Source organism: Cannabis sativa, chromosome 5 (genome assembly GCF_029168945.1).
Source record: "Cannabis sativa cultivar Pink pepper isolate KNU-18-1 chromosome 5, ASM2916894v1, whole genome shotgun sequence".
Classification (NCBI taxonomy): Eukaryota; Viridiplantae; Streptophyta; class Magnoliopsida; order Rosales; family Cannabaceae; genus Cannabis; species Cannabis sativa.
Genome location: NC_083605.1, coordinates 51,414,252 through 51,432,876, shown reverse-complemented (window position 1 = coordinate 51,432,876; position 18,625 = coordinate 51,414,252). Strand labels below are relative to the sequence as shown.

Here is an 18,625-nt window from a genome sequence, read left to right as displayed (position 1 = left end):
ATGTGATGTGTATGTGGTATATGTGTAATAAAATATAGAGAAAAGGTAAAAGAGTTGCTTTAACCGTGTATAGGTTTATATGTAATAAAGTGTGTAATTTGTATTTTTGGTGTAAAAATTTCTATTACATAATACCTTATTTAATTATTTTAGAATATTCTTTCTATAAGCTAATAGGTATCACATATTTACTTTTAAGCTCTAAATTTAATAATTAATCAAATGACTAATTTTTTATAAGCAATTAAATGACAATAGTTATCTATAAAAAAAAATAACAATAATTAAATCAATAACAACTAACTAGCTAATAATATGTATTGCATGTCACATGCCCACACATGCACCATACACGCACACGTGTACCTTAATCTACATGTATGCATGCTTGCAAAACATGGATGCTTAGGTACATTACATATCAAGTAAACAATTATCATGCAAGAACTAGTTTAACAACACAAATCTTATTTTTATTTACTACTTACTAACACAATATATATATATATTTATATTTTCACATACAAATTTAATATTAATATGTAGATTTCCATTCGTTACAAGGTGAAATCTAGAGAGTAAGAATCTGTTTAAAGGCAGGAAGTGCCTGTTATATATTACCTATAATATGAGATGTTGACTTCAATTCCTACAAGAAATAAATAGGAGACCAAGCAACCGAGAGAGAAAAATTAATTCTTCATCGCTGATCAACCATATAGACCATATTGATGACCCTTTGTGATAACTAAGGTTGCCCTGGCCTTATTACTTGAGAAGAATAAGACTATGATACCATCACATGTTCACTAGTGTAACAACATTTTTTGCATTTTCATGTATGTTGTGCATACTTATCTCTAAAACAACTTGAGTCTAGTTTTCTCGCATTTAATTAAAATTTCATCTGAATACCAAATCTCTCTACACAATAGCTAAGACGTTCACGTTGATACGAATGCTTACTCTAGCCAGCATTCTTTCTTCATAAGTACTCATAGCAGCAAGTGCATGTGTTCGTGAAGCAAATCCATCATGCATGCCATCATTGGTTCGATACTTTCTAAATAATAGCTCTTGTACGGTCTCAAATTTATTTTTCCATTCCATCAATGGGTTAGCAAACCCTTGAGTTTGAGCCTACGCATAACTGTAGCGCACATGTCGCCTCTACCTCTCTCAAATATAGTCATCCTCCCATCTCATGTGTACCTTTTAGTACTCTCATCAAGAATGTTCACTACATCTTGTCAAAAATATTCCATACTAATAACACCTGCATAAGTACTTAATCCTACTTCTTGAGACACAAGAAGTCTCCTCTCAAGAAACTTACTCAGAACTTTGATGGCAGAGGTGGTGGTAAAGAACTCACACCAAGAAATAACATTTTAATAATTTCAACTTTCTCCCGCAACAAAATATCTTAAGCACGTGGCTAAAAACATATATACAGAACTTAAATTTGGTTCAGTGCATGTCATTTTGTTGACCACAAAGTTTATTATTAAGTAACAAAAGTTAGGGAAATTATTATTATTGTTATAATATTCGCGCAACTAGAAAAAGTTACAATGGCTAGCACACGATACTTGTAAAGGTTATACATCTAGCCAAAGGTAATACAAATGGAAATTTTATATAAATATATATATAGATATATTTATATATGTCTGTATATCTTAAGACATCCTACATGTATCCTAACCTGACACTGTTACAAAATATAGCTTTCACAAACAAAATGTTAGTAACTGCTGGGCACTTATTTTCTGCTTGAACATTAAACTACTACATTCAAATATAAGTCAGGATATTAATATATTAGTTGAAAGATGTTTTGGTGTATAACTTTACAGCTCATCTAATTTTGTAGTCCAATATTTCTCACCCGAGATTAGAATTTTCCCCAAATTACAATGTACATATGTGGAACTACAATTGCTTATGCAGTCTGCATGTACATGCTGTGGGGCTGTGGACCTTGGATTATCTTAGTAATAAGATCCCTCGTAGATAAGCTGCACATTAATCATGAGTAGTTTTCAGAGAAGTATGAATAAAGATACAAATATATGGATAGACAATATACCTACATTTACGACCAGCTTAGTAAAATTTTAACTAACTAATAGGTGCAATTCCCCACTAAGATAACCTAGCCAAATATAGCACATTCACCACTTAGTACATCAATTTCTGAGCATATATTCCCACATATACAGCACACATCAGGAGTGACCGAAGCATAATAATATGTTATCTGTTTCTTACTGAATGGGTACCTGTACCTGACAATAATTGAAATATAAAATACTGATTTTTATTCTTCTTTTGGCCTCTGAAAAATGCTTTGGGAGAAACATCAATAAAACAAGATGGCAAATGTAATGCATCCAAACCCTTCAGAGTGCATGATGAAAATGTGAAAACTCAAGAAAAGGCACAAAAAATTCCAACCAGTAGTCTTTTCTTAAGAATGAAATTTGTCTATCAAGAAATTGACCAACTGAAAAGAAATATCATAAAATGAAAATTGTGGACATTTTAAATCAAGTGAGACAAAAGACCATAAATATAAGACTTTGTCCAACATGGGTGCAAGCAAAAGTGCGCTTGCACTGATGGAAAATGCACTAGCTCCTTCTACCATTTCCCATAATGAGACCGACAAAAAGACTAAAGATGATTGTATTGAATATTTGTGGGGTTTACCTCGGTAAGTAATGTACATTTATTAATCAAAGATCAAACCTCCTTGCCATCTGATGTAAGAAGCCCCATTTTCTCCGTAAGATTATCCATATTCTGAGTTTTGTTCCATCCATTCTCTTTTGGCTGTACTTCATCAATATCTTTGGTAGTTCCCTCAGGAGATAACTCCTCTGCCATTGGACTTTGCAGAAGAAGATCATCCCAGAATGTAGTGCTTTCAAGCAGTGCATCAATGTCAGGATCAGGGGCAATATCATCAAGATTTATTGACATTGACCCATCCAGTCCCAATGACTCTGGGTCTAAAAATCCACCTGTCTCATTACTCAAGAAATTGTCTTCAGGAACCATTTCAGGCATTTGAGAAAGCTCAGGCATTACAACATCTCCTTGCGAAATAGGAAGTGAAGGTGCATTTTGTGATCCAACCAGCATACTTATATCTGGAAATTGAGCTGTTGTAACTTTTTCCGAAGTCAAAGATTGTGGGGAAGATTCGGAAACAGCAGGTGCAGTTACTCCTGAAGACACTGGAACAGAAGATGTCTGCCCTGAGGTTGGTAAGACCTCTCGAAGCGTAACTCCAGATACACGACAAGATGAGCTTCTACTGTCCACTGCAGCAGATGATGATGATGATGAACGATCACTAATCAAGAAACAATCTGTACTGTTATTGAAAGTGTCCATCCCAGAAGAAGGCTCTACTTTCACCATCTGCCTGAGCATTGCCTTTGCAGATTCATTCATAGGAGGCTGATACTTAACAATCTGTCCATCAGAAGCAGCAGAAAGATTACTCTCAGCAACTACTTCCTGTCTTAGTCTCCGTTTTTTGTTTGCTTCTGATATTCGTCTACTACTCTCATTTTGTTGTTGAACAAACTGAGCCAAGAAACCAGGGCTCTGCACAGCTTTAGCCAGAAATGACATCATTTGCTGCTGCCGCTGCTCCATTCCTTGCAGACGCTGTACCATGGTTTGCAGCTGGTTATCAGTAGATTGCTGCTGCTGCCTCAGCCGAACAAGTTCCTGCATAAGAACATTCTTATCCCTTTTAAGCCTCTCAATCTCCTCCTCAAGACCAAACTTCCCAACCTCTACGCATGCCCCCACCGTATTCTGTCCATGTGATGGCTGTGGCTGTTGCTGACTGTGTCCATGGGCAGGTTTCCGCCGATTAATACTCTTAAGAAGATGTTTTTGACCCCTTAAAAATCCCTCATTAGCAAATTCCCACCGATCAGGATCAACCTTTCTAAAACCCTATTGACAAACAGCATATATTATAAAAAAATTTCTAAATGGAAGGGTCATACAAACATTTCTGCAAAGAAAGAAAAACAAAATAGCTACCAAATCTCTGCAGTTAAAAAAATAAATAAATAAACAGATAGTTTATGCCTAATGTTATCACAAAATCATCATTAGTCATATAGTGCTTTTAAGATCCTCTACGTGATATAATACACTTTATATCTAGCCAGCAAGGTTTTAAAAATTTAATTAAAAAACAAAGCACATGTTCCTTTATGACTTTATCTCAGCAAGGCAGATCAAGGCACAAAACCTCAGCCATAATAACCAAACACCTAAAAATTATTTACTGATGGAAACAAAAAGGGAAAAAAGTAAAAGGCAATAAGAATAAAAATAGTTATAATTTAGTTCATGGAAAAAACAAATAACTGGATTCATAAAACTACCTAATGAAGCCATCAAAAGTTCGGAACCATCAACTTGAGTTGTTAGCATAGGAGTAGAACCAAGAATAGAATGCAAAAACAATTTTCTTAGCTCAAAGGTCTAAGAAGTCCTCATTCTCATTATCATTATTATTACTATTGTAATCTCTTGAAGAAACATCAACATATCGTGCAACTCCTGAGGAAGATCTGTCTTTATGTTCTAGTCCTCTATGGTTTTGTTTACTTTAAGTGAAATTTAATCAAGATTTAAAAGGTCCAAACGAATTAAAAAGTGAAAAACACATGGGACCAACTAATTTTCAGGTTCAACCCAATGCCCTAAATAGAAAACCACGACAGTTAAGCAACCTAAATGCAATGTAGAATGAATAAGGGCAGTCGAATTCACAGCATAATAGTCATAGAAATTAAATTGGTCACCATAGCAGCTATCACGACAAATATTTAAAATCCAATCTCTTTCAGCAATAACCAATATCATTCAATCATAGTTAGAATCTAGAAACTAAATCCAATCCCATACAAAGTACTAATCTAATTTGATGTTGGTGACCTTAAATGATTAAAATTTTAAACATCAATCCAATCAATCATATGTTCAGAGTAAACATATAAATATACATATACAAAGAAAAGGAATAAGAAGAGCTAAAATAAATCCAATATGATTCCACAACACACAAAAGGGTTATGCCTGAGTAGCCAAGCCCATTGTTTGCTCATAAGGTCTAAGATTGATTCCTGAGATCTAGCATTTTACTAAAGTTTCCTGCGCCAAAAAGATTGTAGGGTATAACAGGAGAACAAGAATACATGTCTATTGGAATGGAAACTAAGCATTTATAGCAACATCAATTACACATTACTTTTCCAGTGAAATAACTATAATCAGTTCTCATATAGTTTGAATTAGATTGAATTGAACCAATCCAATTTAGACTGAACTTCCCATCTAACTTAAGTAGATTGGATTGGACTGGTAAATTTTTAATGTAGTAATATGGTCACCCAAAGGCATTTTCATAGAATGCAGAGTCTAGAAAAAGGAATGCTTCCAGGAATGAAATAACAGAAATTACAATAGCAGAAGTCAAAAGATGCATGCCACATTAAGTTTAAGCACACCTAAGTAGAGTGAACAAAATGTTGAATGTAAGTAGATAACCCACAAATCCAATGCAATTCACATAGGCTATACATCTATCTTATATTGAATTGATAAGATTTCTAAAACAGAAAAGTATTTTGGATTGATGGGTTTCAGTTGTTAAATGGATAGCACAGATACAATCATCCAAGAATTCCAAGCTAATCCTGGTCAATGTGTAACTTACATAAACCACAGGTAATCTTCTATTGGCTTTCAAAATGATTATCCTTAGACAAATTATTTATCTCAAAGATGAATTGATTTGCACATGTTAAGTGAATTGGACATTTAATGCAAAATACATATCAATCTATGCCCAAATCCTAACTGAACTGAAGTTCAGGCAATGATTGGTTTATACGGTATTAGACATAATCTTTGAGAACTGCTCATGATTGGATTGAATTAGTTATTTATTCCTAAATTCCATAAAACTCTAACCACTGCTCATCTCTACTGGCAAACTTCAGGTTTTATTTTGTTTTACATAATATTAAGAATAAACTATCCTATTGTTTCAAAGACAACAATTTATGGTTAATTGTCCTATTATATGAGTATGACAAAAAAAAACAGCGAAATTGGTAAAATGAGAAATCATCCTCGACCTTGAAATCAGGTGATCATACTTCTTTTCCCTTTTTTCTTCTTCAGCTGCATTTGGCTGCTGAGAAAGTATAAGACGAAGAAGAAGCATCACATTTTCAAAATTTTGTGGGAAAAAAAAAATCCTATCACTAAACCCAATTGCAACTACTTAAATGAAAGTAATCAAACAATTCGAATATTAACAAACAAAAGTAAATACAAATAAGTTCCAGAAACACAAACAAGAAAGAACTTGTTTCTTTTTTTTTTTTTTGGCCGTTCAAAATATTAAAGAACTTCAACGATAGTACTTTGTAATTGTACCTTAGAACCTTGTCAATTTTCTCAACCCATTCTATGATTTACAGTTCCACTCAATATCACTACTATCTAACCTATCTATCTATGTATTATATTTCTGATGGAAGTATAATACTCAAGGCTTTCTACCATAATTGGAAAACAAATAAGCCATATAATTCTTGAGCAATCACTAACCGGCATTGGTACCACACAACCAAAAACCAAAAGTAGATGAGTAACAAAACATACATAGGTGTTCAACTGTCTAACGAAGCTTGAGAAATTGCTATGCTTGAAGTACTTGGGCAAAAGATCCCTGGCGAACTCAGGCGGGTTCCACACCACGAAGCTATTGTTGGTAGGGCTCCACGACACGATCTCGTCGGTCGCCGAGTCGTCCACCATGTCATAAGTCTTGCTCAAGAACGGTGGTGGTGCGTTCGCATTTGGAATAGGGGCCGGGGCCGGAGCAGGAACAGCCGGCTGAGAACCTCCGCCAGCCGACGAGGGCGCCTCGCCACCACCAGTAGCTCCATCCATTTGACCCAAAATCGGAAAATTGAAACTGAAAATAGTAAATAAATATAAAGATTAGGAATATTTGTTGGCTAGGGTTAGTAAAGTGGTGAAATGGAAGAAGCCATTGGAGAGAGGAAACAGGGAGAGCTAAAACCCTAAAATCGCAGGGGCCTATTCAATTTGAAATCAAGGAGAAGGTGTTTCCAAGTGAAATTGGAGGGAGACAGTTTGTACGGATGGAGTGAGTGAGATTAGAAGACGGTGTATAAAGGGCTGGGAACGGACACTAACCGGTGAGGTGACCCTATTTCTTTCGGGGATATGACCATGTTCCTCTCCCCAACTTTTTTACCCATTTTTTCCTCTTTTTCTCGGGGGAAAGAAAGCCCCCCCTTTTTTTTTTTTTTTTTTTTTTTTTTTTTTTTTTTTTGCTAATTAGGTTCTTTTTTCCTCAACTTTAACCTGTACCAAATTATGTCATCTGAACTTTTATGGCCGTTAAAAATTCCCCTGAATTATTGAGATAGTTAAATTTAAGCATTTTTGTCTAATTTTAGTAAAAAAATTCTGACATGGATGAAAGTACAGGGGGCATGATTTAGTACATATCAAAGTTTGAGGGGCATGATTTGGTAGATATCAAAGTTTGGGAAGCATGGTTTAGTACATAAACAATCACTGAAATAGTAAAATTGAATGTAATTAGACAAAAGTCCTTAAATCTAACAATCTCAATAGTTTAAGGGAATTTTTAACGGCCAAAAAAGTTTAGGGGGCATGATTTGGTACATCTTAAAGTTCGAGAGAAACAAAATCCTAATTAGCTTTTTTTATCTTCTTGTTTTTAAGATGGGTAATACTATTGGTGCTTCTATGGTGCATTTTAAAAAAAAAAAGGTTATTTACAAAATTATGTGAAAAATATGGTAATTTTTTGGGTAAATACTAGGGCTGAACATCGGGCGGGTTTACCGGGTTTCGGGTTGGCGAGTTTCGGGTTCACGGGTTTTGGGTTCAAAAAAATGAACCTGAACCCGGACCCGAATAGGGCACGATTTAGTGGGTTGGCGGGTTTGGGTTGGTCGGGTTTACCGGGTTGGCAGGTTGACCCGGTCAACTCTTTAAAAAAAATTAATTTTTTATTTATTTTCTTATTTATTAAATTAAGCATATATAAATATAACAATTTGTTCATATACTATTGAAGAAAAGATGCATTAATCAATCCAACCAACAAACAAACAACCTGTTCATCAAATCAAAGTTCATATTCATGTTCATGAATCATGATAAAAGTGAAAACTAAAATATTTCAAAATACATCCATATCCAATATCCATATCTAAAGTCCATAAAATGAAAATCTAAAGTCCATAAAGTCCATAGTAATGTCTCAATACTAAAAAAAATGCTTATAAATCCAAAGTCCATATAATGACTTGAAAGTTGTTGGGTGACTTGGCTTCGACTCCTCTCTTTTTCCGTCAGAATATCATCTGTATTTCAAAATGGAAACACACGACAAGATTTAGCTAGCTTGAACCATGAAATCAACTTAAATATATAGAAGATATGGGCAAATGATCAATCAATACTTATTAGTTATTATTTACTACTACTTACTTAGATCTAAGTGAAGTTAGTTGACTGCATTGATGAAGTGGCAGTCGCTGAAGAAGTAGTGGCGGCAGTGTTAGTGGGAGTACTATCTGTAATTTTAATAACAAAACTATTAGTATAAAATTTAATGACTTAATTTAATTTAATAATTATAATCTATATAAAATATAAAGTTAAAAATACTAGATAGTAGATAATGATAGAGTATAATCATACCAATGGCAAGGTCTTCGATTGTCGGTAGACTTTCTTCTTCCTCCTCATATTCACGAACAACTATAGGTTGATGTGATTGGCTCCACCAATTTTTCAAACATATCAATGTTGAGTTTTATGCCCTAAATAAAACTCATTTCAATATAATCAGATTTACTTATTAATATAGATCAGAAATAACATTTAATGTTGCATGGTTCACATGATTTATTTCATGATTATATGTACATAATGTATGAATTCATCTGAAACCTTTTTCACATACTTGATCCTGTTTATTGTGTTGTCAACATATTGGAAAGTAAACATGACTATGTAAATAAAGTTTCCTAGATTTATCAGACACAGGGTTTTACTGATATGATAATCTACAACAGAGTTTACTTACATTCGGAGAAATGCTATGTTCTTTCTAGAGCATTGGTTAAAGTAAAGCTTAGGTTGGATGCATGGAGTATGCATCGGAAGGGACCGATATTGAACTTTGACTTAGATTTATTAAACTTACCGTAATATCTATTCAAGTCAATATCGCCTAGTTGATCCTAGATCAAATGATCTTAATCCCGTTATGATTAGGTTCAATCTCAAGAGGTTATTCGTGTTCTTTGATTTGTTAGTTAAGCCTACTTTTGGGTCAGGGTGATACGTACATTTTGGGAACACGGTAGTGCAATTGAGTGGGAGCGCTAACATAAACATGGAATCTATAGCTTCTATCTGGCAAATAATAAGTAAAGGATGATCTCCTTCGAGCTTGACCAAACGAAAATAAATAGTGGAGATATCATTTCACATAAGCTGAAATATCATTTATACGGGGTTAAGTGTTTTAAGGATAAAATACATTGTATGGTGTAACGGTAATCTAATCCCTTTACAGTGTAGATCATTCATATAGAGGATCATTGATCAAATTAGGATTATAACAATGGAGAACTAATGATGTGTCTATATGGTGGAACATATAGAGCATTCTATATACTAAGAGTGCAATTCTAAGTTCTATGCGTGGATTCAACGAAGAATTAATAAGTCAGTGAATTTAGGTTATAAATTCTTGATCTGCTTATTGGAAGCTCGGTTATATAGACCCATGGTCCCCCCACTAGTTGAGATAATATTGCTTGTAAGACTCATATAATTGGTTTTGATTAATCAATTATAATTCTCAAATTAGACTATGTCTATTTGTGAATTTTTCACTAAGTAAGGGCGAAATTGTAAAGAAAGAGTTTTAGGGGCATATTTGTTAATTATGATACTTTGTATGGTTCAATTAATAAATATGATAAATGCCAATATTATTTAATAATTATTTATAGTTATTAAATAGTTAGAATTGGCATTTAAATGGTTGAATTTGAAAATTGGCGTTTTTGAGAAAATAGAAATAAAATTTGTGAAAACTGCAAAATCCAAGTAAGGCCCATTACACTCTATGGCCGGCCACTTGGGATGGTTTTTCAAAATGATATTTTCATTATTTTAATGCCAAATAATTCAAACCTAACCTTAGTGGAATGCTATAAATAGATAGTGAAGGCTTCAGGAAAATTACATTTCTCATTCAGAAAAAACTGAGCCTTCTCTCTCTATACCTGGCCGCCCATTCTCTCTCTCTCTTCTTCTTTAAGATTTCGAAATACTTAGTGATTAGAGTAGTGCCCACACACAGCAAGTGATACATCAATCATAGTGAGGAAGATCGTGAAGAAAGACTTTCAACAAGAAGGAGTTTCAACACTAAAGAAGGAGAGAAAGAGATCCAGGTTCAGATATTGATAATGCTCTGCTACAGAAAGGAATCAAGGGCTAGATATCTGAACGGAAGGAGTCATTATATTCCTCTGCACCCAATGTAAGGTTTACTAAACTTTATATGTGTTTATTTCATCGTTTTAGAAAGTTCATATTTAGGGTGTTAATCAACATACTTGTGAGTAGATCTAAGATCCTGGTAAAATAATTTCCAACAACTGGCCTCAGAGCCATGGTAATTTATTTGCTTGCAAGAAATTTGGACTTAAAACGATTGTTTGATGTTTTGGATGGTATCATGTTGTATTGAGTGTTATATGATGATTGATTGATGTTTGTGAATTTTCGTGAAAAATAATTGAATATCTGTTTCTGAAATTATTTTTATTGGATAGTATGGAAAAAATTAAGCAATTTACTATTTTACAGAACTCAATTTTGATTTAATTTGAATTAGTTATGATTTTTTGAAGTTTCGAAAAACATCGGGATTGAGCAACAGGGACACGCGCGCGGAAATCATGCTGTCACCTCCCTGCGCCGTGTCTCCTCGCCCAAGCAGCCCACCATCGCGCGCGGACGTGTATGCACAGCATACCGTCCGTACAGCTCCATTTTTTTCGTTTTTCTTCGATTTTTCATGCTATTTCATGGATTTAACTTCCGTTTTTTTGTGTAGTTCTGTATTTATACATTTACTATTCCTAATTCAATTCTAATTATCATAATTAAATTAATTAATATTTTTTAATTTAATTCATGATATTAGTGTAATTTGAATTTGAAAATAGTAAATATCTATTTTTTTTTTTTGCTTAATTATCTATCTTATTTTTAAATTTGATTATATCTTATCTTATTTTTAAATTTAAGGTCAGATATCAAATTTTTTAAATTAATTTTTTTTTAATAATTTGACCTTATTTAAATTTAAAATAAGATAACTATAATCATGATATTTTAAATAGATGTAAGATATTTTGCTAACTTTTAAATTTTGTTATTTTATTTAAATTAAATCATAAAATCTGAAAAGGATATTTACTTATCTTTTTATTTCTATTGAATATTTAATTTATAAAATAACATTAAATTTTAAAAAAGGTAGTTAGCAAATTTTGAAATGATATTTAAGTTAGTTGAAACCTAATTTTTCAAAATTGTAGGTTTAATTTTAAATATTATTTTATTAATTTCGAAAATATTTAAATTTTATTTTATTTAAATATTTTTCGAAAATAAATTTTTTTTATTTAATTAATTTTTCGAAATTATTTATTTAAAATTAAATAAATTCTACATCCAACTATCCAGCTAACCTTGTTGCAGGAGTATGTGTTTTAGCTTGTTTGTAAGTTTTTAAAACCTATTATTGCTTGATTGCAAATAGCCATGGTTAACTTGTTGACAGATCCAATGATCTGATTTTAACTCATGGCTCCCTTGGTCATATAAATAATTTGTAACAGGTAATTTTCACAATCTTCTTTCATCTGTTTATGACCTAGCAACATGATAGGATCCATCCAAATTGTGTGCCTGTGTGAGCCTATATGTTTAATTTTGTTATAGATGCATATAGGTTGTTGTTGGTAAATAAAATATCATAGTTTTTGATAGATTTTATTTAGGCACATTTAGTTTTGGGCCTATTCAATTAATAACAGTTGTTCATTTTAATGTTAAATTCCTCTCTATTGGGCCTTGTGTGAGAGTTGGGAGCCATAGAAGTGGGTACGACATACTGAACCCAGCACCCCCTCACATGAACCACCCCAATTGTGAAGGCCCATTTGCCTGATTTGAATAACTGTACTAGGTTAATTAAATTAGTTTAACCTAATAAAATTGATTAGCAACAAAATTAATTTCATTTTTTTTAAAATTAATTTAAGAAAACCATAGTTTAAAGAATTTTTATTCTAAGCTAAACTATATGTATTTTCTTGTATTTAATTAAATATAGAATTATAACCATCTAGATTCTTTCTGAAGCTTAATTTAAATTTTTCATTAAATATTCCTATTTAAGTTGATATTTAGTTATCTATAACTAATCAACTTAAATCTGAATATCTTTTGGATTTAAAATTTCAAAATTAAGTTGAGGAATTTTAGGAATTGGTTATTAAGATTCTTTAGATATTTTTTAAGTTGATATTTTTTCAAATATTAACTTAAAATGGAATATTTTCAAATTAAGTGGTTACAACTTAATTTTTTGATATTTAATTAAATTTAAATTTGAAAATATTTAAGTTCTAGATTTTTTCTAATACAACTTAAATTAGATACTTTTTCAAATTTTGTGGAAAAGATACTTAGTCAAATAAGATATTTTCTAGATAGTTATTTCTAGACTACTTATTATTTCTAATATTAAAATAGGAAAATATTATACATTGTGAAATTACTTATTTAAATAATTAATTTTGGTACAATTTATTTTAAGTATATTTTTTCCTAGTATTAAACTAGAGATTAATAATTAAGCCTTCTCTACACTTAATTATTTATTTCTTGAATTTAATACATTTAATTAAATTGAAAATTAAATATCTAAGTTGATTTTCATCATGATACTTAAATATTTCCTTTTCATGACATTTAATTAAATAGAAAATTATTTTAAGTTGAAATTTATTTTTTCAACTTAAATTTAAATAATTTTCAAAATATATTTTTTTTCTTTATTTTATTAATCAAATTTCGAAATTGCATTTCTTAAATGCTGGAATTTCGAATTTTATTTGAAAAATAGATGAAAGTTGTAAATTATTTATTTTAATTTTGGACCAACTTAAATTAATGATTTTTTCATTTAATGATTAATTAAAATAAATGAAGTAAAATATATTTAATTAGAAAATGAATTAATTAGTCCATGAAAATCTAGATAGATATTATCTGTTTTTGCTTGAAGTATTTTTTCTAGTGTATTTAACTAAATAGAAAATTAATATTTAAGTTAATTTTCATCATCATACTTAAATATTTGAAATTTTTCTTATATATTTAATTAAACAGGAAAATTATATTTTTTTTGTTGTAAATTAATTTTATTAATTAATTTTGGGCCAACATTAAATTAGAATAATTTTTCCAGGATTTATTTTTTATTTTAACATGCATTTTCGAAAATTGTATTCTTAAATACTTTAATTTTTCGAAATGCAATATATATTTATAGAAAATTAAATTTGAGTTGTAAATTAATTTAAATTAATTTTGTAACAACTTAAATTGAATATTTTTCTAAATATTTATTGGAAATTATTACTAAGATGGAAGAAATTCATGTTATTTTCATATCCATCTATGTAAAATTTATAAATATTAAATTAAAATTTATATTTAGAATTTTTCATTCTAAATTGGAAATTTTAATTAAATAAATATATATTTAAAATAAATAGATTAAAATAAGTATCAAAGAAAATACAACTTTCTTTAAATAATGAGTTTTATTATTATTAGGACATTCAATCTTCATTGTTGGTCTTACAATAGTTAAATGTTTTCAATATAACCTCGAGACGCTAGACTTCGTCCCCCTATGGATGGTTATTCGTTGAACGCATTTAACACCGTAAGATCTCATTTGATAAGTGTTTTGTAAGTTTTCGTCTCTATTAGACTCTCCCCTACGGTGACTACTTAGAGATAAACTTATAAAACATGAAACAATGGTGGAAGCTCATAAAATGAGAATAATCTTGACTCTCGCCTACCGGGACAACGTTGGATTCTTATTTTGATCGAATAAAAGGTTGCTAGAATGGTTTGCATTTTAGATGAGCTGACAACTCTATTCAATGAATGATACTTTAACTCTCGCCTACCGGGACACTGTATCAGTTTGTTGGAAACCTTGGAAATTATTTAGGATTGTATGTTTTAGTATTTTCACTGGTCATTCCTACTTGCTATATGTTTAATAATTTCTGAATTGTGTATGAATTTATATTGAACCATGTTATTTTCTGTTATTAAATTGTAGTTTAATTTCGAATCTTCATTGTTGGTCTAACTTGGTTTGTTTATCTAATGAGATAAATTCCTAATGGATTTTCACCATTAGACATACATAATAGTGTTAGATCTCGAAAGATAAATATTGTATATGCAACATCTATCTGTTCATCAATTGATGACACCTTAGACTAGTATTTTTACAATATGAAACAAGAAGATTATATAAATAAGATTACTTTGACTCTCGCTAATCGAAGCATCGTTGGATTCTTATTTATAAACGAAATTATCCTAATTCCTCTTAGCTTATTCATTGCGAATTAGCTCAATAACATATCATTGGATGAATGGTCTATAAATCATTTAATGTCATTCTATTTTCTCTCTTTAGAAATTAATTGACACATATGATTATAATCCCGAAATTCTATTCCACAATGATATAAGTCCTCAATCTTATAAATCTCCTACTTGTATGGGCAAATCTGACTTAGAGTTTAAATTAGTAGTGGTGGTCCAAGAAAGAATTACTCATTATATTTGGTATAAATTTAAGTCTTTGACTTTAATTTTAGATTCCAAACAGAAATTTTCTTATATTTCTAATTCCAGAATACAATACAGTTACACTTTCACAAGTGTTTAATAACCATTTTCTATCAATGGATTCAAACTGTATGGAATATGAGTTTAGTATTCTGTGATCAGGATCCACTTGCATTATTCTAAGAACTCTTTGATGTAACTAAACCTAAGTCATCAAAACGACACAACTACATTTTTATTAATCTATGGCATTTGTATCTTGTTCATAGTGGTTTTGACAAGATCAATCTCTGCAAAGAGTTAATATGCCTATTGTTGGAATTATTTTACCAGGATCTTAGATCTACTCACAAGTATGTTTATTAACATCCTAAATAAGAACTTTCTAAAACGATGAAATAAACACATATAAAGTTTAAGAAACCTTACATTGGGTGCAGCGGAATTAAATGACTCCTTCCGTTCAGATCTCTAACCCTTGTATCCTTTCTGTCGCAGAGTATTATCAAGATCTGAACCTGGATCTCTTTCTCTGAATCCTTGGTGCTGAAACTCCTTTGTTGATGATCTTTCTTCACGATCTTCCTCACTATGATTGAGGTATTGCTTGCTGTGTGTGGGCACTACTCTAATCACTAGGGTAAGTTCGAAATATGAAGGAAGAAGAGAGAGAGAGTGGCGGCCAAGGAAGAGAGAGAGAAGGCTCAGGTTTTTCTGATTCAGAAGTGTAATTTTTTAGAAGCCTTCACTATCTATTTATAGCATTCCACTAGGGTTAGGTTTGAATTATTTAGCATTAAAATAATGAAAATATCAGTTTAAAATGCCTACAAAAGTGGCCGGACATGGCTTGGTGGATTTGGGCCTTGCTTTTTGCAATTTTGCAATTTTAACACTTTTACCATTTAAATGCCAATTCTAACTATTTAATAACTATAAATAATTATTAAATAATATTGGCATTTATCATATTTATTAATTGAGCCATACAAAGTATCATAATTAACAAATATGCCCATATTAACTCTGTTATAGTGAGATTTCTCTCACCTAGAAACTCGAGACCAGACCCCTACTTAAAGGACACGTATACTCAGATTTTCCACAGAAAGCTGAGATGTCCCTGAGGGACTCCTCGAAGTTTTAAACCTCGCTTAAGATATAACCAGCGAGAGATAGCGAGCATGACCGGAGTCTAATCGCATCCGAGACAAGAGAGTAGATCGCGTATATCGAATATATGCGAGCATACTCCCCTCTTGTCCTTGTATAAACCAGGAGAATGATTCTCTGTAAATACGAGTTGATCTTAAGAACCCTGCAGCCTTTATAATGCAATATAGACTCGCATGTCTAGGTTCTATCATCTCGACATGCGATGTCTACAAGAAGCGACTACCTAAAGGATGCAGACATCCCAAACGTAATGATAACCCTGCGAGCTTAACATCGAAACATGAACAGACAACTCGCAGATACGAAAGACGCATACGTTGGTGAACTTAGTAACTGTCATTCATTTATTAATGTTAACGTTGCTTGATTTAATTCAATGTGTAAATAACAGATTAACAATGAATGCAATCCTTGTATAACTGATTGGACACCTGCTTTGTATATAAAGGGGTGATCCACCGTGAAATGGCACCTACGAATCTTTGGCTACAGTGGACTAAGCAGACCATAATCTGACTGAACCACTATAATTCTCTGTCTTATTGTTATTTTCTAGCTTTTGTTAATTATTTCTCATTCCCTGTTGAGTACTCGCCATTCTAGGTTGAATACTCGCATTTGTCTTTCCACGTAAATTGCTTCTTGTCACTAATAATATTATATAATTTGGTGTTGCAAAATTCACTCGACAACATTTGGCGCCGTCTGTGGGAAGTCGAACTAAGATTTTATTCATTTCAAGAAAAATACCATCATGGCTGGAAATCAAACAAATGGAGGAGCTAACAACGGGTCTATCAACATTGGGACGATGAACGTACCATTATCTGGAGCTGGAATGCCATCTGTGGACGTCATTAATGGCGGAGTAGGGAGAAGCAATATCAGACCTCTCAATCTGTTCCCAGAAACAACTGACCCTCAAGTCGGGGACACATCCACACCACCAGCAACCATGCATTTTCCCCCCGTCACTCCGGCAGTGGCATCCGAGGGAATCATCCAACTCACAACTGATCAATACACTGCGATTCAGGACCAACTGCGTGCACTACAGGCCGAAGTAGATGGACAAAACCGGGCCCGACGCCCCCCTCGAGTTCCTGCTACTCGCACGGACAACCCTCAGGTAACAAATTCTAGACGTCATACTAATCGTGTACGCAGGGAACGAAGAACCAACCCTGAAGGTTTGGACCTGAACCATCCAACATCGAGGGATCAATCCGCAAGGTATCCAAACCAAAGCACACAGGTTGATGAAGATCCTAAACGACGCAATCCTCACAGTCGACCATCAAGAGACAACGACGCAGAATCAACCTCTTCGTCATCGCATGGTCATACACCAAGCAGATATACAAGGTCCGGCTCTGTACAGACGCAACAGGGAGGACATTACCAGGTACATCGGGGTGATCTGGGTGATCACCTCAACGCAGTTTTTAGAGCGCGTTCTCGCGCCCCTCATAATACGGAGACACTCCGTGATCCCCATGCGGACGATCAGGGTGTCAACACTTACAATAACCCGCCTACCGCACCGATCGCGACCACTGGGATCAATGTCCCAGCAAATCTCGCCGCAGTAGTTGCAACTCCCGCAGTCGTAGCAGCCCCGACTCCTGCGACTGGAGGGATTGACCAGAGCATGCTTCTGCAGGCTTTGAAAATGCTCGAGCAGCAAGGAAGCCCATAGTTGCATGGTACCTCGCCCTTCACTACAGAAGTGCGACAAGCTCAACTTCCCAAGGGGTTTCGTCTATCCGAATCCCTAAAGTATAAAGGTACTTCTAACCCTATAGATTATCTTGAAAAATTCAATACTATAATGGAGGTGGATCAGGTACCACAGCTTGCAAAATGCCGCATTCTTGCGGCAACACTCGAGGAGAACACCCACGATTGGTTTACCCAATTGCCTGAGGCATCAATATGGACATGGGAAACTTTCGTCGACTTATTCCTCACACATTTCCAGGCTACAATGACCTATAGGCCGCCTTATACGACTTTGGCCAACATCAAACAAGAACCTGGTGAGTCTTTACAAGACTATTTTAAACGGTTTAATGCAGAGGTAACAAAAGTCAAGAAGGCTCCCAAGTCTTCGCTTGTTTGTATGCTGATAACAGGTATTTTGCCGAGGACCGACTTCTGGAAGGAGTTACAAGCTCGAAGGCCAGAATCCTTAGTCAAATTCTTCGCCATGGCCGAACCCCACAAGAGAATCGAGAATTCTCTGGCAGAGTTAGAGAAGGGCAAAGACAAGCGCAAATCACCAATACCGCGTTCGCGATCTTGCAGTCCCCGAGGGAAGAACTCCAGGGGCCAAAGCCTAAGGAGA

The 18,625-nt window shown here is 33.2% G+C and overlaps 1 protein-coding gene across 1 annotated transcript; it reads right to left on the bottom strand.

The window, feature by feature from the left end:
• Positions 1-1,768: 1,768 nt before the first annotated feature.
• LOC115716542 (heat shock factor protein HSF8) lies at positions 1,769-7,369 on the bottom strand. Its single transcript, XM_030645354.2, has 4 exons — positions 7,276-7,369; positions 6,715-7,030; positions 2,716-3,981; positions 1,769-2,021 (listed from the first exon to the last, which is right to left on the bottom strand). The coding sequence occupies exons 1-3, from the start codon at positions 7,338-7,340 to the stop codon at positions 2,749-2,751; spliced, it is 1,614 nt and encodes a 537-aa protein (XP_030501214.1). The 5' UTR covers positions 7,341-7,369; the 3' UTR covers positions 1,769-2,021; positions 2,716-2,748.
• Between the last annotated feature and the right edge of the window lie 11,256 nt (positions 7,370-18,625).

Bases quoted from the DNA above. Each gene is read 5' to 3' on its own strand.
- LOC115716542 (XM_030645354.2), bottom strand. From the start codon at position 7,340: ATGGGTAAAAAAGTTGGGGAGAGGAACATGGTCATATCCCCGAAAGAA. The intron at 7,031-7,275 runs GTTAGTGTCCGT...TACTATTTTCAG, and splicing joins GAAATAGGGTCACCTCACCG to TTTCAATTTTCCGATTTTGG. The intron at 3,982-6,714 runs GTATGTTTTGTT...GTTTGTCAATAG, and splicing joins TTAGACAGTTGAACACCTAT to GGTTTTAGAAAGGTTGATCC.